Consider the following 25424-nt stretch of genomic DNA (forward strand, 5'->3'; position numbering starts at 1 on the left):
ATTGAGTAGAGTTCCCTGTGCTCTACAGCAGGTTCTCATTAGTTATCTATTTTCTGTATAGTAGTATAGTGTGTATATGTCAATCCCAGTCTCTCAATTTATCCCTCCCTGCCTTCCCCCCGGTAACCACTTTTGCAGGACATCTTAGGTATTTCCAATTTTGGTCGATTATGAGTAAAGCTGCTGTAAACATTCACATGCAGGTTTTGTGTGGGTTAATCAGTGGGGTACATACTTGGTAGTGTGACTGCTGGGTCATATGGTAAGATTATATTTAGCTTGGTAAGAGACTGCCAGTCTTCCAAAGTGACCACCATTTTGCATTCGTACCAGCACTGAAGGAGAATATCTGTTACTCCTCATTCTTGCTGAAACTGATAGTAGGTTTTTTGGATTTTAACCATTCTCATAGGTATGTAGTGGAATCTCATTTTTGTTTAACTTCAACTCACAAATGATCATCTTTGCATATTCTTATTTGCCATATCTATAGCTTCTTTTGCAAAGTGTCTATTCAGCTCTTTGACTCATTTTTAATTGCGTTTTTTTCTTGTTGAGTTTTTTTTTTTTTTTTTTTTTTTTTTTGCGGTACGCGGGCCTCTCGCTGCTGTGGCCTCTCCCGCTGCGGAGCACAGGCTCCGGACGCGCAGGCTCAGCGGCCATGGCTCACGGACCCAGCCGCTCCGCGGCATGTGGGCTCTTCCCGGACCGGGGCACAAACCCGCGTCCCCCGTAGGACCGGGGCACGAACCCGCGTCTCCTGTATCGGCAGGCGGACTCTCAACCACTGCGCCACCTGGGAAGCCCTCTTGTTGAGTTTTAAGCATTCTTTGTATATTTTAGATACGGTTCCTTTATCTGGTATGTAATTTGGCAAATAGGACTTGTATAATATGCACTAAGATGAAATGAAATGACAGTGAGTCAATTATGCCTTTATATTTTCAGCCTGGGTTTCTGGAAAAAACGGAGAGTAATAGTAACAGAAAACAGAAAGTTGAGAGTTAAAATCACTTTGGGAATAAGTGGGAAGGAGATGACTCATGTAGTTTTGAGTCAAGATGGAGCTTGAGGTGATGGAAGAATTTCCAAACTAGAGATTAAAAATATAATAAGATTTTGCTGTCATCATCATAGATTATTGTAGAGAAAGCAGAAGTAAAGAGCAAATAGAAGTTAGGATAAGAACCATATTGTGTCACAAAAGTGATAGAAGGAAGTTTTAAGAAGGAATCAAACGTTGAATATGTACCACTATGACGGACATAATGAAAGTATGAAAATTGCTTTGTCTTCTTGAGGTCAAGTCAGCTGTCAGCTTACTTCTATATTCTGTGCCTTTTGTATCTGGGGACCCAAACTTGCTTTGTCAAGAGAGCTCTCTCTCTTACTTTAATGAGTCTCTTATCTTTAGCACCTTGTAGAATTTCTCAAATTGAATTTTACGTCACTGAGGCTCTTTTGCAGGGTGAACGTGGGCTGGATCTTGTTTTTTTTTTTTTTTTTATCTAATACAACTACATAATTATATATATATTTTATATATATGAGAGATCTGTATATCTATATAGTTTAAATTGATTTTTTAAATACTGAATTCATTGAAATAAATCAGTTGCCTTCTCAATAATACCAGTCTGTTGTAGAATCATACAGTTGTGGCTTTAGTCCCCAGCAGAATTAATTAATATGTATAAATTCTGTGCCTTGTCTGTGCTAGAAACATGCAGCCTATTCCCTGAAGTCATAAAGATATACTTGCTTTTTCTCTTTTCTGCATCTAAAAGTACAACTTTCCATTGTCTTTTTCACCTAACCATCCTTAAGGATGGTAATTTATTGAATAATTCACAGAGAGTGTACAGTAGTACAAATAATTACAATCACTGAGTAATAATTATTGATAGCCTATTTGTGATTTTGAGTTGTTTAGTGAAATGGCATACCAACATGAAGCATCAATTTGAAAACATGTAATTTTATATTTTTTAAGTGAAGATATGTAAAAGTTCTTTGCTTGAAAATTCTGTGTATATTCAGCCGTTATTATTAGACTATGAAAATTATTTCAGTGAAACTGACTACATATATTGAATATCAACGAAAAAATGTCGAGTACTTTGAACTGAACATTAGTTTTATCATTGGATTTAGTGACCCTGAGAAAAAGGAGAATTGGTGTTGTAAACAGTAAAAGATAAGAACTTATTCATTAAGCATGTTTTTTAGCACCTAAATTGTACCAGTGCTTTATTCTCCCATTTGATACTGTTGCTAGAGCTTCACTTACCTTAAGTCTTAAATCTATGATAATTACTTACAAAAAAGTGGAAGCACTTTGCAAGGCTTAACCAAACAGCAGTGGAATACAGCATCAGTTCAGATATGACACTGAAATTTACTGTTGCAAAACAGCTGTGTAACATGATGCAATATCTATAGTTTAAAATTGCTAAAGTTCTAACTTTACTTTTCTCCCCCTACTTTTTCATAGTGGTAAAATATAAATAACACACAATTTGCCATTTTAACCATATCAAGGATATAATCCAGTGGCACTAATTATACTCACTATGTGTGCAACCATCACTCCTGTCTACTTCTCAAACTTTGTCTTTACCCAAAGCAGAAATTCTGTACCCGTTAAGCAAATAATTCCTCATTCTCCTCTCCCTCGGCCCCTGGATGCCCCTAGTCTACTTTATCTCTATGAATTTACCTGTTCTAGATATTTCATGTAAGTGGAAGCATATAATGTTTGCCCTTTGTGTCTAGCTTATTTACTATATCATTCTTAAGGTTCCTCCATGTTGTAACAGGACTTCATTCCTTCTTATAGATGAATGATAGTCCATTGTATGTATATACATCTTTTAAAAATATTTCTATGCTAAATCAATCTGCGTAAATGTCATTTTTCTATATCTTTGATGTAAATGAAGATTTCGTATTGATTAATTTTATTCTTTTCAATTCTTTTACAGGTTTGACAGATGAAAAAGTGAAGGCATATCTTTCTCTTCACCCCCAGGTATTAGATGAATTTGTATCTGAAAGTGTTAGTGCAGAGACTGTAGAAAAATGGCTGAAGAGGAAAAACAACAAACCAGAAGGTAAGATCCCATTCAGATTGAATGTGGATTATTTTCTATTTTATAGTGACAAAAAAGGTATTTAATACATGCTAGAAAGTAAAATATTAGTGGTTTAATTCTGTAAGAATTTTATTCTGTTTAAAAAGATAACTTAAAATAAGTTAGCATGAGGGGAAACAAATACAAAATACAAAAGGATGATCTTTAAGAAAATGCCTGGCAAAGAATTGAAAATTTATTTAGATATGACCACGTTGAAAAACGCAAAAGTCAATATTAGACTTGATTTTATTTAATGGTTATTATTGATTATAAAAATATTCTTTATATACTTCAAAAATAGAGTTATATTATTATATTTTGCAAAATGAATTATTCAAACAATTTTTGTATGTGCACAGTAGGAAATGAACTCTTGACTTGCATTAGACATTTTATTTACACTCATAAACTTAAGATGTGGTTATGTTTATGGAAAAAAGAAAGGTGGACTCAAAAGGAATGTGAAATCAAATAAATTTCCCCCCAAATTGAATCTATGTTAATATATTGGATTTGGTTATTCTGGTATAATTTTAATTTTGGATTTAAATGAATTTATATTTGGCCAGTCATGACTTCTCATTTCTATGAATGTTGCTTTTATAGTGGAAATTAAAATTTATATATGATTCTAACTACATGGAGAAGTTTTATATTAAAAAAACTAAAATATTTACTATTTTTCTGGAAACTTTTTTTGTGTAAAAAAATGCTACATTTAAAGTTCAAAAATGACCATTATTAAAATATTATGCTGTAAGACCTATGCTAATAGTGTGCTGCCTGGAGCTGATTTTCCTCACTCTATATATGAAAGTTTCTATAATTTTCTTACATGATTTTTATAATAAAAAAGAGGTGGATGTTTTTAAAAAGAGAGTTTTTGGTATTGAAACACAAAGTTGTTTTTAAAGTGTCCATGGGTAGGTGTGAATGTGTATGCATGTATGTGTGGATTGAGAGGGAGGGAAAAAGGGAGAGAGGGAGAGAGGGAGAGAGAGAGAGAGAGAGAGAGAGAGAGAGAGAGAGAGAGAGAAATATACCTAAATCAGAGACGCATATTCTTTTCAAAAGGATCATGGCATTAATAGTAAGAACAAAGCTTGACATGGCATGTTTCATCTATTACAAACCTTACACATTTCAAAACAGTTCTAGATGTCTGAAACTTTCAGAAGTGTGACTGAGTTGTACTTAAGGCAACCTGCTATATAATGGTGGACAGTAATATAATGCAAACATATACGCTGTCAACATTGTTAATCAACTACACTTCCATATAAAATGAAAAGTTAAAAATATATATTATGTCTCTGAGATATGAAATCGAGCGTAGGTCTTAGAAAATGAAAAGAATTACATGCTGTTTTAGTGTTACAGTGATAGTTAACTTTTAAAATTTTATAAATATTTGAATGTCATTCCACATCTCCCGAATCTGTTTTCTATATTAGTTAACCAAATAATACTTTAAACCTCTTCATACATATACTCAAGAGTTAAATGATTATTAAGAATAGCAATGTGTAACTGAAACAATACTCAGTTATGCTGGAAGAAAAACTTGTCCTTATAAGGAGATGATTTTGACAGTGACCCTGTGCCGGGCTAGAGACTGTTGATGCCACCGAGAATGTGAATGGATCGTCCACTCGGGGCTCACTGTCTAGTGGTGGGGAAAGGCATAGAAGTAACCACAGCACAGAATGCATCAGAAGTAAAAAAGGATGCAAGCAGTTTGCAGTGGAAGGGCATTGAAAGGAGTCTTTAATTCTACTGCTGCGGTCCAGTAAGACCCTTTTTACCTCCTCTTCCAAGGAGTTTATCACAAGACTGTGTCTCATTACATCTGCTTTATATCCAGTGAGATTCTGTAGCATGGCCCCTGCAGACAGTTTAAAGGCAAGGGTTAGCACTAAACTTGTGTGAGTAGCATGGAAAAAGCATTGCCCAGTCTTCTTTGCGATGTAGAAAGCCAGTTAAATATGTTTATTTCATTTATATAGTCATGGATTAAAGTAGTGGTTCTTTGAACCATCTCCTTTCTTTTCCCTCACCCCGCCCTTCTCATTATTATCCCTTCATTGAAAATGTCTTGAGGAAGAAAATTTTTGTCAGGAGGATTTTTTTTTTTTTTTTTTTTTTTTTGCGGTACGCGGGCCTCTCACTGTTGTGGCCTCTCCCGTTGCGGAGCACAGGCTCCGGACGCGCAGGCCCAGCGGCCATGGCCCACGGGTGCAGCTGCTCCACGGCATGTGGGATCTTCCCGGACCGGGGCACGAACCCGTGTCCCCTGCATCGGCAGGCGGACTCTCAACCACTGCACCACCAGGGAAGCCCAAGGTCAGGAGGATTTTTAGGGCGTGTTTCTATTTCCAATGTGTGGACCCAGGAACAGAAAGTGTGACAGCTAGAAGGTCTTGGAGAATATTTTGTTGAAAATGAGAAAAGCCCATCCAAATTATTTCATTTTGTGTCAGTTTAGTCAAAGAAAATGAAGTAAGGAAAACTGCCGGAATAAGTAATTTGCACAACACTTTGTACATTATAAGTACTCGATAAATATTTATTTAATTTATTTTTTTAAACACTGATAAACCAGCCTCGTATGGAAATGATCTACATTATGGGGACAGAAAATCGTGTAAAGGCATATTCTGCTTAGAGGAAGATCCTATATGAAAATTCAAATTTTTAAACAAATGAATAAAGGGGTGATTATTTAAATTACAAAATTATATTTGCCTTTAAAATGATCAGCTTTCAGACTGCTTGCACGTGTTTCTTAATGATGACTGTGCTATCCAAAAAGCTAGTTTTTCTTCAATCACTTAGCATTTTATTCAGCACCTACTGTTTGCTTGGTGCTCAGAAGGCAAAACTTAAAAAATAGAGAACGCATGACATTTAATTTAAACTACGGTAATATTTATAACAGACTAATATTGTGTGACCGTAGAGCAGTTGTAATTTTCAGGACAGCTCACATATATTGACCCTTTACATCTGGTTGAATTAATGAAGGTTAAGTAAGCTCATGTTCATTTGGCAGATGTTGGAACTGTGCAAGGGAAGCTAAAGGGTCACTAACGGTCCAGCGTTTATCACAAGACTGTGTCTCATTACATCTGCTTTATATTCAGTGAGATTCTGTAGCATGGCCCCTGCAGACTGTTTAAAGGCAAGGGTTAGCACTAAACTTACCTGAGTGGCATGGAAAAAGCATTGCCCAGTCTATCACGTGTACCTGTAAATGTCAAGTAATTAACAATGAAAATGTTAGTGCTGTCAGCTGCCTTCAGTGTTTACAAGAATGGTTTCTTTTTTTACCCAGAGAATATAGTTACATTTTTTCACCTCTCCATGATTCTGGAGATGGGATTTAATTTTCATTCAAATAAAACTGTTAGATATTTCATACTGAGAATTAGTGGGATTTAATTTATGCCCTCCAAACCTATTATATACAACCTAATATGTGGATTAAGTAGCATTTGCCCTACTTGGTATATACCATACAGTTTCTATGCTAGTGTATATAATGTAGCAGGATAGTAAGTTAACAGAGCATGAATTTGCCAAAGCATACAACGTTAGAAGACTTCAGTCAGTAAGACTAATCAGTGATGTGTTAACTATTAGGACATACCAGGAATAAGAAAAAACACGTAATTGAAACAGTTTACTTGGTACTTCATTTGGGGCACTTTCTCTCTTTTCCTTAAAATTACGTTGTCTCAAATGGTGAAATTACATTTTCACATAGAAGTTTCATATTCGTTTTCATAATGGAAAACAGAAAATGTGTTGAGGGTTGCATGCCTTAATCTAAATTACAAATAAACGTGAGTTCACCATCTGGTAACTAGAAGGGGGATAAAGTTAATATTAATTCATTTGTAAAGAGTTACTTGATGTATTGCGTTAATTCTGTTAATTGTACATGTTACTGTTAAAGGTGTATCTTTAATATATTCTTTTTGAGAGTGTTTGGGCTCCTTAGCAATCCAATCAAGTTGATTGGGATTTTGATAATTTCAAAAGATTAAGTCAGGGCTTCCCTGGTGGCGCAGTGGTTGAGAGTCCGCCTGCCGATGCAGGGGACAGGGGTTTGTGCCCCGGTCCGGGAAGATCCCACATGCCACGGAGCGGCTGGGCCCGTGAGCCATGGCTGCTGAGCCTGCGAGTCCAGAGCCTGTGCTCCGCAACGGGAGAGGCCACAGCAGTGAGAGGCCCGCGTACCGCAAAAAAAAAAAAAAAAAGATTAAGTCAGATCATCACAAATATTTTTAGTGATTATGAAACTAATTCAAATAAATTTAATAGCTTTGTTATAGACTAGATTGATTTCTGAAGCAATTTTTATATTATCTGTAAAGATCCTATCGGTGGTAGCTATTATTCTTTCATTCAACATTGTTACTACATTTCCTAAATAAAAATTTTGTTTGCAAGGGATTCTAACTAATGAAAATGTTATGAGCTAACGGAGTTTTGAAAATACTTTGTTTTTGTTTCTTTTTATAAAAATTATATTTGTTAATTGCACATATTATAGATAAAGATGTGTAATAGAAGTCATTGCATCTATTTAATATAATTTTTTCGGCATTTAAAATTTTGTTTCATATAACGCAGATTTTTGAAAATAAAATAAAAAGCCTGTGAAAGATAAGTGATATAACCATTTCTGTGTGTGTGTGTGTGTGTGTGTGTGTGTGTGTGTGTGTGTGTGTGTTTTAATCTACCCCTTAAAAGCTTCCTGAAGATTTAACATTGGTCTGGATTATTTGACCAAAGGTTGAATAATCATTTTTAGAAACATTCATTTGAGTGGTGAGTTGCAGCTGGAATGTGACCAGGTACTACTCATTTCTCTAGCTACTTATTCAGCATGCCAGTTGACAAAGATCTGTGTAGTACCTACTATGGGAGTGTAGTTGGAAAACAAGGAATATAAATTTGATTCCCTCAAGGTCACTTTCTGATAGAGGAAAACAGATAATAAACACATAAGCTAAGAATAAGATTTATTTCAGTATTTGTTGACTGTGTATATTTGAAATCATCTAGCATAAGTTCTAGCAAATAGAAATTTTTAGGAGAATTAGATTTGTTTGAGATTTTAAAATCCACATTGTTTGCTTTTGGATAGACAGAGCCTATGTTTCATATTAAGCATGTGTGCCTGTCCATCTGTCCTGTCCTGGGCTCTTTGTAAGTCACAGGAGCACTACTTCTCTGTTTACTGCCCTTAAGGGACTCATAATCTTGTGGTGTGGAAAGAAGATATGAAACTATGAGAGTATAGCAACTGAGGGTGTATAATCAAGTGTTAAATTGTGTGGTATAGTTTATCAAGGCAACACTTGTGAGAATTGGGGTCATTAAGAGGTAAGAAAATTGAGAAGGCTTTTTGTAGGAATTGGTTTTTGATTTAGGCAACTTGCTCCCCAGATCACCGCCAACATCACTTGGGAACTAGTTAGGAATGCCATAGGTTGGGTCTTAGCCCAGACCTCCTGAATCAGAAACTCCTGTGGTTGGACCAGCAATCTGTGTTTTAACAAGTGCCCACCATGGTCCCTGGCCCCAGCCCTGGCCCCGGCCACAGCCCCCATCCCCGGCCCCCGGCCCCGGTAATTCTGATGCAAGCTAACACTTGAGAACCACAGCCTTGGGCACTGGGGTGGGGGCCTGTGGAGGAGTAAGTGTGGTGCTGCTGGGGAGCAACAGGAGAAAAGGCAGGGCTGCAGGACTTGCTGGGATTTCCTTCTGGGAGAGGCTGAAGAGGGAGGATTTGTCACAAAATTCTGGGTAGAAGCAAGTTGATAGAAAGCAGTAGGGTGGTCGAAAGCAAGTTGGCTAAAACAGCTCAAATAGAAGTTTGGTTAAAGAGAATACGTTCAGTCACTCTTCTTTTCTTTTTAGAAAAGTTTCTGGATTTTTGTTTGTTTGTTTGTTTGCTTTTGTAGTGCTGGCAGTTTTGATGTGCTGTGGAGTCACTTGGTATAGATTTTACATCTGGAAAATATTTTTTCTTATTCTAAGAATGGGAGAAGTTGCTGTTAAAATTTTTGTCTTTCTACTCTCATTTTATTTTAGCTATTTATTCATGTCCTGCATTGACTGTAACAGGAAAAGCAGAAACAATGTAAAAATCCAAAACAGGTGTTTAATTGATAGCTTTGCTGAAGTACGGTGAGTTGCAGAGCTACGTATATTATCACATTTTTGCAAGATAATAATCACACATAAATGCATAGACAAAGGGCTAGTAAAATATATGTCATTGTGGTTGTTTTTGGGGATTTATAGGTGTGTTTATATCCTTATATGTGTTGCTGTTATAATAAGAAATAATTAGAAGAAATATTAAAAGAAAGTTTTTAGAGTTTTTCTTATATGGAGGGTTTTGCCCCAAATTTCAGTACTTCTAATTCAGTTTAAACCAGTTATCCACTGCTTGTTTGGCTACTTTTCTGTTGCAAGGGATAATAAACATTTATTCTATATTTACTAATCCCTTTATTATTGGCTTTTCCTCCCCCTCCCCCATGTGTTATCTTCGGTGACATAGATTATCACATAGGAAGTTGGTGGCTGAAATGGGGTCTAGCAAAGCACGCAGCTTAGTTTTTTCCCAGAGTCATCATTTTGGGTTTACAAATTATTTTACTCAAATTTACCAAATATCTTCTGTATGTTTAGCATTTGCTAATAAGCATCAGACATGAATTCAGTTGTAATGGGATTTGCTGTCTAAAGGGGGCAAAAAATATTAAGTAATTTGACCATAATTATTTATATCAGTTATATAAGTTTTTTCCTTGTGATGAGAACTTTTAGGATCTACTCTCTTAGCAGCTTTCAAATACCATGCAGCCGTGGTAACTCTAGTCATCATGCTGTACGTTGAATCCTCAGTATTTACTTATCACATAACTTGAAGTTTGTACCTTTTGATCCCTTTCACTCAATCTCCTCATCCTAAATCAGTTTACAAAGTGTTAAGGTTGAAAGCTTTTTCTTGAAGGTCAGGCACAAGACAAGCTTGTCCACTCTCACCACTTCTATTCAACATGGTACTGGAAGTCCTGGACAGAACAATAAGGCAAGAAAAAGATATAAAAAGCATCAGAATTGGAAAGGAGGATGTAAAAGGGTCTCTATTTGCAGATTACATGATTTTATATAGAGAAAATACTAAAGACACTGCCAAAAAGTTGTTAGATCTAATCAGCTAACTCAGGAAAATTGAAGAACACAAAAATCAGTAGTGTTTCTATGCACTAACAATGTATAATTTGAAAAAGAATAAAACAATCTCATTTACAATAGCATCAAAAACAATAAAATTCTTAGGAATAAATTTCACCAAGGAGGTGAAATACCTCTACTCTGCAAGACACTGATGAAAGAAATCAAAGAAGACACAAATAAATTGAAAGGTGTACTGTGTTCATGGATTGGAAGAATTAATATTGTTAAAATGTCCATACTACCCAAAACCATCTGTAGATTTAACGCAATCCCTATCAAGATTGCAGCGGCAACTTTTTTATAGAAGTAGAAAAAAAAATCCTAAAATTTACGTGAAACCATAAAAGACCCTAAATAGCCAAAGAATACTGAGAAAGAACAAAGTGGTAGGTATCACACTTTATGATTTCAAGGTATAGTACTTAAAACAGTATGGTACCATATGAAAAAAGACAAATAGATCAATGGAATAGAATCAAGAGCCCAGAAATACACCCAAACATATGTCAACTAATACTTGACCATGGAGCCAAGAATACTAAAAGGAGAAAAGACAGTCTTCAGTAAATGGTGCTGGGAAGATTGAATTTTCACATGTAGAAGAATGAAACTTAGACCCCTGTCTTATACCATTCACAAAGATTAACATAAAATGGATCAAAGACTTAAATGTAAGACCTGAAACCATGAAACTCCTAGACAAAAACAAAGGAAAAATAGCTTCTTGACATTGGTGTTGGCAATGATGTTTTAGATATGACATCTCCAAACACAAGCAGCAAAAACAAAACTAAGCAAGTGAGACTACATGGAGCTAAAAGCTTCTGCACAACAAAAGAAACAATGAATAAAATGAAAAGCCATCCTATATAGAATGGGGAAAAATTTGCAAACAATCTCATAAGAAATTAATACATCAAAATAAGTAAGGAACCCATTCAATTCAATAGCAACAACAGTAAAAGAAAAAAAATAATCCAATTTAAAAATGGGCAAAGGACCTGAATAGACATTTTTCCAAAAGAGATAATGGGAATAGCCAACAGGTACATGAAAAGATGTTCAACTTCTGGAATCATTAGGGAAATGCAAATCAAAACCACTTCACCCCTGTTAGAGTGGCCATCATCAAAAACACAAGAGCTTTGGGACTTCCTGGTGGTCCAGTGATTAAGACTTCATGCTTCCACTGCAGGGGCATGGGTTCGATACCTGGCCAGGGAACTAAGATCCCGCATGCCACGTGGTGTGGGCGAAAAAAAAAAGACCAAGAGCTAACAAATACTGGCAAGGATGTGGAGAAAAGGGTATCCTAGTGCACTGTTGGTAGGAGTCCAAATTGGTCCAGTCACTGTGGAAAACAGTATGGAGTTCCTTAAAAAAATAAAAATACTATTATCATAGGGTCCAGCAATTGCACTCTTGGGAATATATCTGAAGGAAATGAAAACACTCTGTCAAAGAGATATCTGCACCCCAATGTTTTCCTGCAGCATTATTTACAATAGCCAAGACATGGAAGCAACCTAAGTGTCCACTGATGAAAAAATAAAGAAGTTGTGGTATATATATTACAACGGAATATTATTCAGTTATTTAAAAAAAGGGGAAATCCTGCCACTTGTGACAACATGGATGGACTTTGAGGGTATTTTGCTAAGTCAGAGAAAGACAAATGCTGTAAGATCTCACTTTTTTTTAACGTTGAATCAAAAAAAAATAACTGAAAAGGAGACCAGATTTGTGGTTACTAGAGGTTGGGGGTGGGGTGATGGGAGGGGGGATTTGGATGAAGGTGGTTAAAAGGCACACATTTCCAATTATAAGATAATTAATACTAGGAATGTAATGTAAAACATGATGACTATAGTTAACCCTGGTATGTGATACACCAGCTGTTAAGCGAGTAGACTGTAATGTAAGAGTTCTCATCACAAGGAAATTTTTTTTCTTTTTTTCTTTTTTAAAATTTGTATCTATATAAGATGATGGATAGAAACTAAACTTACTGTGGTAACCATTTCACAATATATGTAAGTCAAATCTTTATGCTGTATACCCTGAACTTGTATAGTGCTGTATGTCAATTATATCTCGGTAAAACTAGAAAAAAAATCTTTTAAAAATGTGCTAAAAAGGAAGGTTGGTGTTTAAACTCAGGCCTGAAGGATGAATTTGCTATTTTTTTGGCTGCACTGGGTCTTCGTTGCTGCGTGCAGGCTTTCTCTAGTTGCGGCGAGCGGGGGCTACTCTTCGTTGCCGTGCGCGGCCTTCTCGTTGCAGTGGCTTCTCTTGTTGCGGAGCACGGGCTCTAGGCACGTGGACTTCAGTAGTTGTGGCGCGTGGGCTTCAGTAGTTGTGGCTCGCGGCTCTGGAGCGCAGGCTCAGTAGTTGCGGCACAGGGGCTTAGTTGCTCCGCGGCACGTGGGAATCTTCCCGGACCAGGGCTCGAACTCGTGTCACCTGCATTGGCAGGCAGATTCTTAACCACTGTGCCACCAGGGAAGTCCAGAATTTGCAATTCTATTAGAGGAGAGGGAGAAAGAGTTGGAGGACTCCAAAGGTGGAAGGGGTTTTGTTGGAGAATTGTGGAGGAGGAGGATGCGGGTGTGAGCAGAGAATGATCCTACAAGACTGTTCAGGTCATATTTAAGGGCTTTGGATTTTATCTTGAGAGTAACATGAAGGTATCAAAAGATTTGAAGGAAGTCTGATAAGACATATTTTGAATGGATTTTCACAATCTATAATATCTTGTTTGGTATGAAAAAAAATCAATGCAGTGAAGTTTCAGCCTCTGGTCAGTTGTCATCTTCCCAGAACTCATCAGCACATCTGTCTGATGGTTTGTTGTGTCAGTATCAGTTGATAACTTACTTGCAGATATCTTAATGCAGTAGCTCAGTATTTTGAAATGGAAGCCAAAAGTGTGTATCTCTAACGTTTATGAAATATCAAGGAATAAAGTTTTGCTGGGAACTTTTTATAGAACCTGTATGACTAATATTTTCAAGTGGAGTAAATAAATGTTCATGTTGGTTTTGGCACGATTTAAAACCTAATGGTAGAACATTGAATGTATTTGGGGAAAAGTGAACATTGAGTGAACAAGATTCAGGAAGAGAGAAAGCACTCATTTCTTTAATCTGTATAAATCACGAAACATTATCAAGAATGACTCATAAAGCACAGAACATTGAGAAGAGACACAACAAAACAAGAATGGTTCTCAAACTTCCAAAACAATTGAACAGAAAATGATAAAAATGATGAAAGGAATGATTTATCTTGGAGTAATTTTATAAACAAATGTAATCAACAAATGAACCATTAATACTAGGGATGTTTTAGAAATTAATCTCAGACTAAGGATTTTAAAAGTTAAGGGTCCTTAGAGTAATCAGAGTTGAAACTCCTTATTTTGGAATTTATGTGATGTTCTTCACTTAAAGAGTTTACCTAAAATATATATAAACAAGCGTATTTATTTTCCTAATTATATATGTATGAGATTTATTTGAGATGGACTTATTAGAAATATTTCTCACAGCCTTGAAATTGTTTTTAGACATCAATGGAGGCACTCAGATTTCAGTGTGGTTTATAATGGTCCTTACACTGTAGTGCCTATTCAGCTTTCTATACATTCTTTTACTGTGGGGCTAAGAAAATTAAGTTCTAGACTGAGTCCTATTAGAACTTTCTTCATAAATTTTTTATATGAAAGTATAATACAAAGAAACTTAAAATGTGTTAATTTATTGGCAATTTCTAAGATACGTGACTTCAGTTCTTTTTCTGTGTTTGATACTCTGAGGAGGAAATTAGAAGTGACTTTAGAAGCAAAATACTTTTTCTGATATTTTTTCACATAAAAAGACGTATGCATTCCCCATACACATTTAAAAATGGAACATGTAGCATATATTTAAATTATTTTTGTTTTAAGAGTTGCAAATCCATTTCTTAGAACAGTATCCTGTTATGCAGAATTCTTGCTCTAAATATTCATTGAAGGAAGGAATTCACTTAAGTTAAATATGGACATGCAAAGTTTCAGTAAAACTGGGGATTACCAATATAAATCAATCAAAGCTTTATGAAATGAAATTAGTGCCTGGCTAGTAAACACTTATAGAAAGAATGAATAAGTGAATGTAGTGAAGCCCATAAGATTACAGAAATTCCCTATACTGTTTTGTAAAAAGAAAATTTTAAAAACTGGTTTTTATGTTATTAAGGAAAAACAACAATAACAATACTCTAACAGGAAAGAGCAGGTATAGGAGATGCTCCTATGGATAAAAAATATATATATTAACTTACTCAAATAGTAAAAACAAGCAGAGATCTCAGTAAAGTTATAAATTGTGTAAAAAATGAATTTTTTCAAATGATAATGGCGAATAATAATGTGGTACTTATTTGCCAACTACTATTTTAAGTGCTTTAGATAAATTAATTCAGCTAATCCTTACAACAATATTATGAGAAGGATATTATCACCATCTCCAACTTACAGATGAGGAAACTGAAATAGATCTGTAAAGCATCAGAGCTGGGATATGAACACAAGTATTGAAAGCAGGGCCTGGGGCTTCCCTGGTGGCACAGTGGTTAAGAATCCACCTGCCAGTGCAGGGGCCATGGGTTCAATCCCCGGTCTGGGAAGATCCCACCTGCCACGGAGCAACTGAGCCCGTGCACCACAACTACTGAGACTGCACTCTAGAGCCCGCGAGCCCCAACTACTGAAGCCCGCGTGCCACAACTACTGAAGCCCGCGTGTCACAACTACTGATGTTCATGCACCTAGAGCCCGTGCTCTGCAACAAGAGAAGCCACCGCAATGAGAAGCCCGCGCACTGCAAAGAAGAGTAGCCCCCGCTCACTGCAACTAGAGAAAGCCTGAGTGCAGCAACGCAGCCATAAATAAATAAATAAATTTATAAAAAAAAGAAAGAAAGAAAGCAGGACTTGGAAGATATATTTATACACGTATGTGCATCATAACATGATTAGCAGTGGCCAATGGTGGAAGCAGCCCTAGTGTCCACTGATGGATGAGTGGATAAGCAAAATGTGGTCTATCCATACAGTGGAATATCATTCAGCCTTAAAAAGGAAGGGAATTCTGACACATGCTACAACATAGATGAACCCTGAGGACATGATCCCATCACAAAAGGACAAATACTGTGTGTTTCTACTAATACGAGGCACCCAGAGTAGACAGCTTCTTAGAGACAGAAAGTCTCTAAGGTGGTTGCCAGGGGCTGGGGGAGGGAGGGATGGCGAATCAGTGTTTAACGGGTACAGAGTTTCAGCTTTGCAAGATGAAAAAGTTCTGGAGATTGATTGCACAATAACGTAAATATAGTAAACACCACTGAACTGCATGCTTGGAAGTGGTTAAAATGGTAAATTTTATGTTGTGTATTTTATCAAAAAGTTTTTACTTAAAAATTTAAAAGAAATTCCAATCAACTATCACATCATTTAGGAAGCCTTTGGGGGACACTCTCAGGTTGATTAGATGAGCCAATTGCTTCCCATGGCACCCCGGCTTGCTCTCCTGGCTCTGGGATACTGTGCATAGGAGTAAGTCCATGGTTTGTGAGGCTTGAGAGAGACCCTCTTGAAGAAAATTTGGTATAAAAGCAAGTATTTCTTTTCTTTTTTTAATTTTAATTTTATTGGAGTATAGTTGATTTACAATATAGTGTTAGTTTCAGGTGTACATCAAAGTGATTCAGTTATGCATATACATATATTCATTCTTTTTTAGATTCTTTTCCCATGTAGGTTATCACAGAATATTGAGTAGAATTCCCTATGCTATACAGTAGGTCCTTGTTAGTTATCTACTTTATATATAGTAGTGTGTATATGTTAATCCCAAACTCCTGATTTATCCCTCCCCATTCCATGTTTCCCCTTTTGTAACCATTAGTTTGTTTCTGATATCTGTAAGTCTGTTTCTGTTTTGTAAATACGTTTATTTGTATCATTTTAAAAAATTAGATTCCACATATTCATATGATATTTTTCTTTGTCTGACTTACTTACTATGGTAATCTCTAGGTTCATCCGAAAGTGAATATTTCTTTGGACTGGGAAAATAAATGACCTTAAATTAAGAATTTTTAAAAGCTGAAAAATCTACGAACATTACACAAATCCAGAAAATTAACATAATACTGTATTAACTTTAGTTATTTCCACTTTTGAGGAATTGTGAATAATACGAATGCAATTTTAAATAACTCCCTAGAAGAACAGTTTCATGGGAAATGCTGGGTCATGTTGCTTTCACTGGAGTGTTTTTATTTGTTGACTTATGTTTTGGTCTTTCTGATGAGAGTTTAATCTTATCTCTTGGATAGGGATTTTTGAGTCTTCTGAGTCCATTTAAGACATCGTAAGATGTGTTTAGATGTGCAAAAAATATCATCTGTTTCATACTTATCCTACTTAGCTTCGATTTCTTAGAGATTTATTTTATTTACTAGGTTTCTAATTGTAAGAAGGAATCATTTGGTGGTAGAGCTTTCCAGGATTGGCTAAGCCTCTAATCTCTTATGCAATGTTTGACATAATGGGCAATATTAAATGTTCACTTAATGAATAAGAGATTGAATAAGTGAATGAATAATTCACAAGCACTCTAATGTATACAATGAAATTCGTTTTGATTCATGGTAAGATAGTGATATAAGGTTATTATCTTAGCTCATATATTAAAAATCAGCATTTTGTATTACTTTGAACTGGAATCTTTAGAGTAATTCATATATTGCTTACCACAGAAAATGAGTCACTTGTTAGTGCCCAAGGACACATTGTCTAAAGGTAGCTGTTATTTTATTCTACTATGTCCTTGTAGTTGTCGAACATGGTAAAAAGGGAGTAATTATATATGCAATTCAAAGTGAAATATGATATTTATGATTATTTTAAATATTTTTCAATTGCTGTTTTCCTTTAATGATTTAATTTGGATACATGATAGAGGGGAAGGGTGTGACCAATTTATTCTAAAGCCCCAGAAGCTCTCATAGGTCTCATGTTAACCTCACTTTTCCATTCGTTAATGAAAAATTACTTCTGGAAATGTAAAAGTTGCTTATAATTTGTTCTTGCTTTTTTTTTTTTTTTGCGGTACGCGGGCCTCTCACTGTTGTGGCCTCTCCCGTTGCGGAGCACAGGCTCCGGATGCGCAGGCTCAGCGGCCATGGCTCACGGGCCCAGCCGCTCCGTGGCATGTGGGATCTTCCCGGACTGGGGCACGAACCTGTGTCCCCTGCATCAGCAGGCGGACTCTCAACCACTGCGCCACCAGGGAAGCCCTGTTCTTGCATTCTTAACATGCAAAGTGGTGTCAGACTACTAAGTGCTTTTATACTGTCATCAGAAATAGTGCCAGCAAGTAAGCTTTCATGTGTGATGTGGTAGTAGAAGGTTCTTTGATCTGGATCAATAAAAACAGGTGAGGGACAGCCTGTTTTGGATGTGTGTAGATCTTTGGGAATAATGTAACTCAATAAAGCAATCATTAATTTGACAGTTTAGGAGTTTTATATTTTTGAATATCAGGGTTAGAATAGGGAAGCAGTATGGTGGTTATAGGTAATTACGGTCAGAAAATATCATTAAAATTGCCGTATTCAGACAGTTTGCTGTAATTCTGCTGTTCCTCTGGACTGTTTGTAACATTAGAATGATCCTATATTTACCTTCTGATTCTTACTATGCTTTCATGCTTCCTGAGACAGTAAATTGAGTTGTAAAAAGTTAATTTGACTGAACGTATACATCTGTGATGCTGTTGGGAGTATATTTTAAAAAGAAAACCTAATAGGGATACCATCATTTGGTTGTTAACTCTATAACTTATTTCTGGAGAAGTTCGAGAATTAACTTAATTTCAATATTATTGTAATTACACTGTAATTATACTCTTATTTCTTGGTAATAGCACACAGGTAGACTCAGTTTCACGTACAAAAATACTAATCTGTTACTTCCTGACTGCCACTCCAGCATGGTGGGCTTCCATAAGTATTTGTCGCACCACCTGCAGGAGGTGTAGCTTAGGTTAGCTATCAATTTATACAGTTACGTGGTTATTGTATTCGTTATCCACTCATTTATTTGTTCACTCTTATATTTACTACATGCTGGTCAAAGCGGTTCTAACTAAATCAAGTGATTCGGTGTATGATTAGGCCGTCTGGTCTGCCAGCCCAACAATGTTAGATGAAAAGTTGGAGAATATTACCTTTTGTAATTTATTGTCATTTAAAATATATTTATCCTTTCCTTATTTTCTTAGCAAAAAAAAAAAAACAACACACAGGCGGGTTCTCCTCATTCTAGTAGATGTTCTACTGCAACCAAATTTTGGAAATGCATATTTGTTAATGAAATTAAATTTGTTTCACTTTTAAAGTCAAGTGCTGAAATTAATTTCATAATATTTTCCTCTCTTTTTGATAGATGCAGTTGAGGTTCTGTTACATTTAATTATCAAATAAGATTTAAATCCTGGGATATATTTATTTAACATAGGTTAAATTAGCTTTGCCCAAGAAGAACCTGATTTCTACTACCAGATAATTAAAAAAACTGGAAACAATAGTTTCCATAAGTTTAGAAGGGTGGCTTAAACTGATGTTGAGGATTCCCATTTCATTGTGTTTGACTTTATGTACACAAGTACTTCATGACTTAATGGACATGTAATTCCTTCATAGCAAACTTAATGGACATGTAATTACTTTGTAGCAACAGATGTGCTGGGCCTATTTTAACAGGAATTTTTAACTTGAAAGCATCTGTTTAATCCTAACTTTAGAAATAGGGAGAATTTTGAAGATGAGAGGAATACGGGTAGAGCACAATTTTGAGGGGGCAGTGCATATTGGGAGTCCAGTTATGGACATGTTAAGTTTGAGATGTTTATTAGACATAAAAATATAGGGTCAGATAGGCAGTTGGATATTTGAGTCTGAAATTCAGAGTACGCTTAGGGCTGAAGAAATGAATTTGAAATCATGAGCATATAGACAGCATTTAGAGCCACGAGACTGTATGAGTAAGTGTAGACAGAGGTTCAAGGACTAGGCGCCCTGTAGAATTTCAACATAGGAGTTTGAGGAAAAGGATCTAGCAAGAGAAACAGAAGGGAAGTAAGTGTTCAGTGAGCTAGGAAGACAACTGAGAGAGTGTGGTGTCCTGGGAGCCAAGGGCAGAAAACCTATGGGATGGAGTGAACAGCCATGTCAGACGCTGCTGGTGAATCAAGTGAGATGAGGATGAAGAAATGATCGTTTACTATAGCAATGAGGAAGTATTAGTGATTTGGCTAAGCGCGGTTTTGGTGGAGTGGTACAGTTGATTGGGGTGGGATTAAGAGAGAGTGGGAGGAGAGGGCTTGGAGGTGAAGTGTATATACAAGTCTTTTTTTTTTTAACATCTTTATTGGAGTATAATTGCTTTACAGTGTTGTGTCAGTTTCAGCTGTATAACAGAGTGAATCAACTATACATATACATATATCCCCATATCCCCTCCCTCTTGCATCTCCCTCCCACCCTCCCTATTTCCACCCCTCTAGATGGTCACAGAGCACCGAGCTGATCTCCCTGTGCTATGTGGCTGCTTCCCACTAGCTATCTATTTTACATTTGGTAGTGTATATATGTCAATGTTACTCTCTCACTTCGTCCCAGTTTACCCTTCCCACTCACCGTGTCCTCAGGTCCATTCTCTATGTCTGCGTCTTTATTCCTGTCCTGCCCCCAGGTTCATCAGAACCATTTCTTTTTTTTTTAGATTCCATATATATGTGTTAGCATACGGTATTTGTTTTGCTTTTTTTACTTACTTCGCTCTGTATGACAGTCTCTAGGTCCATCCACCTCACTACAGATAACTCCATTTCTTTCTATGGCTGAGTAATATTCCATTGTATATATGTGCCACATCTTCTTTATCCATTCATCTGTCGATGGACCACTTAGGTTGCTTCCGTGTCCTGCTATTGTAAATAGAGCTGCAATGAACAGGCTGTTCATTGTGGTACATGTCTCTATTTTAATTATGATTTTCTCAGGGTGTATGCCCAGTAATGGGATTGCTGGGTCGTATAGTAGTCCTAGTTTTAGTTTTTTAAGGAAGCTCCATACTGTTCTCCACAGTGGCTGTATCAATTTACATTCCCATCAACAGCACAAGAGGGTTCCCTTTTCTCCACACCCTCTCCAGCATTTATTGTTTGTAGATTTTTTGATGATGGCCACTCTGACCAGTGTGAGGTGATACCTTATTGTAGTTTTGATTTGCATTTCTCTATTTATTAGTGATGTTGAGCATTCTTTCATGTGGTTGTTGACAATCTGTATATCTCCTTTGGAGAAATGTCTATTTAGATCTTCTGCCCATTTATTGGATTTGTTTGTTTGTTTGTTTTGATATTGAGCTGCATGAGCTGCTTGTAAATTTTGGAGATTAATCCTTTGTCAGTTGCTTCATTTGCAAATATTTTCTCCCATTCTGAGGGCTGTCTTTTCGTCTTTTTATGGTTTCCTTAGCTGTGCAAAAGCTTTGAAGTTTCATTCGGTCCCATTTGTTTATTTTTGTTTTTATCTCCATTTCTCCAGGAGGTGGGTCAAAAAGGATCTTGCTGTGATTTATGTCAAAGAGTGTTCTTCCTATGTTTTCCTCTAAGAGTTTTATGGTGTCTGGGCTTACATTTAGGTCTTTAATCCATTTTGAATTTGTTTTTGTGTATGGTGTTAGGAAGTGTTCTAATTTCATTCTTTTACATGTAGCTGTCCAGTTTTCCCAGCACCACTTATTGAAGAGACTGTCTTTTCTCCATTGTATATTCTTGCCTCCTTTATCAAAGATAAGGTGACCATATGTGCATGGGTTTATCTCTGGGCTTTCTATCCTGTTCCATTGATCTATTTTTCTGTTTTTGTGCCAGTACCATACTGTCTTACTGTAGCTTTGTAGTATAGTCTGAAGTCAGGGAGTCTGATTCCTCCAGTTCCATTTTTGTTTCTCAAGATTACTTTGGCCATTCGGGTTCTTTTGTGCTTCCAAACAAATAGTGAAATTTTTTGTTCTAGTTCTGTGAAAAATGCCATTGGTAGTTTGATAGGGATTGCATTGAATCTGTATATTTCTGTATATAATCTGTATATCTGTATATTTCTCCATCTGTTTGTATCATCTTTAATTTCTTTCATCAGTGTCTTATCATTTTCTGCATACAGGTCTTTTGTCACCTTAGGTTTATTCCTAGGTATTTTATTCTTTTTGTTGCAATCGTAAATGAGAGTGTTTCCTTAATTTCTCTTTCTGATTTTTCATCCTTAGTATATAGGAATGCAAGAGATTTCTGTGCATTAACTTTGTATCCTGCTATTTTACCAATTCACTGATTAGCTCTAGTAGTTTTCTGGTAGCATCTTTAGGATTCTCTCTATATAGTATCATGTGATCTGCAAGCAGTGACAGTTTTACGTCTTCTTTCCTGATTTGAATTCCTTTTATTTCTTTTTCTTCTCTGTTGCTGTGGCTAAAACTTCTAAAACTATGTTGAATACTAGTGGTGAGAGTGGGCAACCTTGTCTTGTTCATGATCTTAGTGGAAATGTTTTCAGTTTTTCACCATTGAGAATGTTGTGGGCTGTGGGTTTGTCATATATTACCTTTATTATGTTGAGATAAGTTCCTTCTATCCCTACTTTCTGGAGAGTTTTTAATCATAAATCCGTGCTGAATTTCATCGAAAGCTTTTTCTGCATCTATTGAGATTATCTTTTGGTTTTATCTTTCAGATTGTTAATATGGTGTATCTAATTGATTGATTTGCATATGTTGAAGAATCCTTGCATTCCTGGGATAAACCCCACTTGATCATGGTCTATGATCCTTTTAATGTGCTGTTGGATTCTGTTTGCTAGTATTTTGTTGAGGATTTTTGCATCTATGTTCATCAGTGATATTGGCCTGTAATTTTCTTTTTTTGTGACATCTTTGTCTTGTTTTGGTATCAGGGTGTGATGGTGGCCTCGTAGAACGAGTTTGAGAGTGTTCCTCCCTCTGCTATATTTTGGAAGAGTTTGAGAAGGAAAGGTGTTAGCTCTTCTCTAAATGTTTGATGGAATTCGCCTGTGAATCCATTTGGTGCTGGGCTTTTGTTTGTTGGAAGATTTTTAATCACAGTTTCAATTTCAGTGCTTGTGATTGGTCTGTTTATATTTTCTATTTCTTCCTGGTTCAGTCTCGAAATGTTCTGCTTTTCTAAGAATTTGTCTATTTCTTCCAGGTTGTCCATTTTATTGGGATATAGTTGCTTGTAGTAATCCCTCATGATTCTTTGTATTTCTATATTGTCAGTTGTTCCTTCTCCATTTTCGTTTCTAATTCTATTGATTTGAGTCTTCTCCCTTTTTTTCTTGATGAGTCTGGCTAGTGGTTTATCAATTTTGTTTATCTTCTCAATGAACCAGCTTTCAGTTTTATTGATCTTTGCTATTGTTTCCTTCATTTCTTTTTCATTTATTTCTGATCTGATCTTTATGATTTCTTTCCTTCTGCTACCGTTGGGGTTTTTTGTTCTTCTTTCTCTAATTGCTTTAGGGTTAAGGTTAGGTTGTTTATTTGAGATATTTCTTGTTTCTTGAAGTAGGATTGCATTGCTATAATCTTCCTTCCTAGAACTGCTTTTGCTGCATCCCATAGGTTTTGGGTCATCGTGTTTTCACTGTCATGTGTTTCTATATTTTTTGATTTCCTCTTTGATTTCTTCAGTGATGTCTTGGTTATTTAGCCTCCATGTGTTTGTATTTTTTTACAGTTTTTTTCCTGTAATTGCTATCTAGTCCTATAGTGTTGTGGTTGGAAAGGATACTTGATACGATTTCAATTTTCTTAAATTTACCAAGGCTTGATTTGTGACCCAAGATATGATTTATCCTGGAGAATGTTCCATGAACACTTGAGAAGAAAGTGTATTCTGTTATTTTTGGCTGGAATGTCCTATAAATATCAATTAAGTCCATCTTGTTTAACATATTGTTTACAGCTTGTGTTTCCTTATTTATTTTCATTTTGGATGACCTGTCCATTGGTGAAAGTGGGGTGTTACAGTCCCATTCTATTATTGTGTTACTGTTGATTTCCCCTTTATGGCTGTTTGCATTTGCCTTATATCTTGAGGTTCTCCTATGTTGGGTGCATAAACATTTTCAGTTGTTATATCTTCTTCTTGGATTGATCTCTTGATCACTATGTAGTGTCCTTCTTTGTCTCTTGTAATAATCTTTATTTTAAAGTCTTTTTTGTCTGATATGAGAATTGCTACTCCAGCTTTCTTTAGATTTCCATTTGCATGGAATATCTTTTTCCATTCCCTCACTTTCAGTCCGTATGTGTCCCTAGGTCTGAAGTGGGTCTCTTGCCGACAGCATATATACTGGTCTTGCTTTTGTATCCATTCAGCCAGTCTATGTCTTTTGGTTGGAGCATTTAATCCTTTTACATTTAAGGAGTTATGTGTGTTTCTATTACCATTTTCTGAATTGTTTTGGGTTTTTTGTTGTCAGTCTTTTCCTTCTCTTGTGTTTCCTGCCTAGAGAAGTTCCTTTAGCATTTGTTGTAGAGCTGGTTTGGTGGTCCTGAATTCTCTTAGCTTTTGCTTCTCTGTAAAGGTTTTAATTTCTCCATTGAATCTGAATGAGATCCTTCCTGGGTAGAGTAATCTTGGTTGTAGGTTTTTCCCTTTCATCACTTTAAATATGTCCTGCCAGTCCCTTTTGGCTTGCAGAGTTTCTGCTGAAAGATCAGCTGTTAACCTTATGGGGATTCCCTTGTATGTTATTTGTTGCTTTTCCCTTGCTGCTTTTAATATTTTTTCTTTGTATTTAATTTTTGATAGTTTGATTAATAGGTGTCTTGGTGTGGTTCTCCTTGGATTTATCCTGTATGGGGCTCTCTGTGCCTCCTGGACTTGATTATTTTCTTTCCCATATTAGGGAAGTTTTCATCTATAATCTCTTCAAATATTTTCTCAGTCCCTTCCTTTTTCTCTTCTTCTTCTTCCAATTGGAATGTTAGTGTGTTTAATGTTGTCCCAGAGGTCTCTGAGACTGTCCTCAATTCTTTTCATTCTTTTTCTTTATTCTGCTATGTGGTAGTTATTTCCACTATTTTATCTTGCAGGTCACTTATCCATTCTTCTGCCTCAGTTATTCTACTATTGATTGCTTTTAGAGAATTTTTAATTTCATTTATTTTGTTGTTCATCATTATTTGTTTGCTCTGTAGTTCTTCTAGTTTCTTGTTAAACGTTTCTTGTATTTTCTCCATTCTACTTCCAAGATTTTGGATCATCTTTACTATCATTACTCTGAATACTTTTTCAGGTAGACTGCCTACTTCGTCTTCATTTGTTTGGTCTGGTGGGTTTTTACCCTGCTCTTTTATCTGCTGTGTGTTTCTTTGCCATCTCATTTTGCTTAACTTACTGTGTTTGGGGTCTCCTTTTTGCAGGCTGCAGGTTTGTAGTTCCCGTTGTTTTTGGTGTCTGCCCCCAGTAGCTAAGGTTGGTTCAGTGCATTGTGTAGGCTTCCTGGTGGAGGGGATTGGCGCCTGTAATCTGGTGGGTGGGGCTGGATCTTGTCTTTCTGGTGGGCAGGGCTACATCTGATGGTGTGTTTTGGGGTGTCTGTGAACTTAGTATAATTTTAGGCGATCTCTCTGCTAATGGGTGGGGTTGTGTTCCTGTCGTGCTAGTTGTTTGGCATGGGGCGTCCAGCACTGGAGCCTGCTGGCCTCTGGGGGGAGCTGGGTCTTAGCATTTAGATGGAGAACTCTGGGATGGCTGTTGCCAACTGATATTACATGGGGCCGGGAGGTCTCTGGTGGTCCAGTGTCTGCAGTTGGCCCTCCCATCTCTGAGGCTCAGGCCTGACACCAGGCCAGAGCACTGAGACCCTGTCAGCCACA

At 36.4% G+C, this 25424-nt stretch overlaps 1 protein-coding gene across 1 annotated transcript in view; it reads left to right on the forward strand.

The window, feature by feature from the left end:
- PDE10A (phosphodiesterase 10A) overlaps positions 1-25424 on the forward strand; it is a 583074-nt gene that overhangs the window by 401286 nt on the left and 156364 nt on the right. Inside the window, exon 3 of the mRNA XM_067701571.1 lies at positions 2985-3113. Within this exon, the coding sequence (XP_067557672.1) occupies positions 2985-3113 (129 nt within the window). The remainder of the gene's footprint in view (positions 1-2984; positions 3114-25424) is intronic.

This window comes from Pseudorca crassidens, chromosome 13 (genome assembly GCF_039906515.1).
Source record: "Pseudorca crassidens isolate mPseCra1 chromosome 13, mPseCra1.hap1, whole genome shotgun sequence".
Lineage (NCBI taxonomy): Eukaryota > Metazoa > Chordata > Mammalia > Artiodactyla > Delphinidae > Pseudorca > Pseudorca crassidens.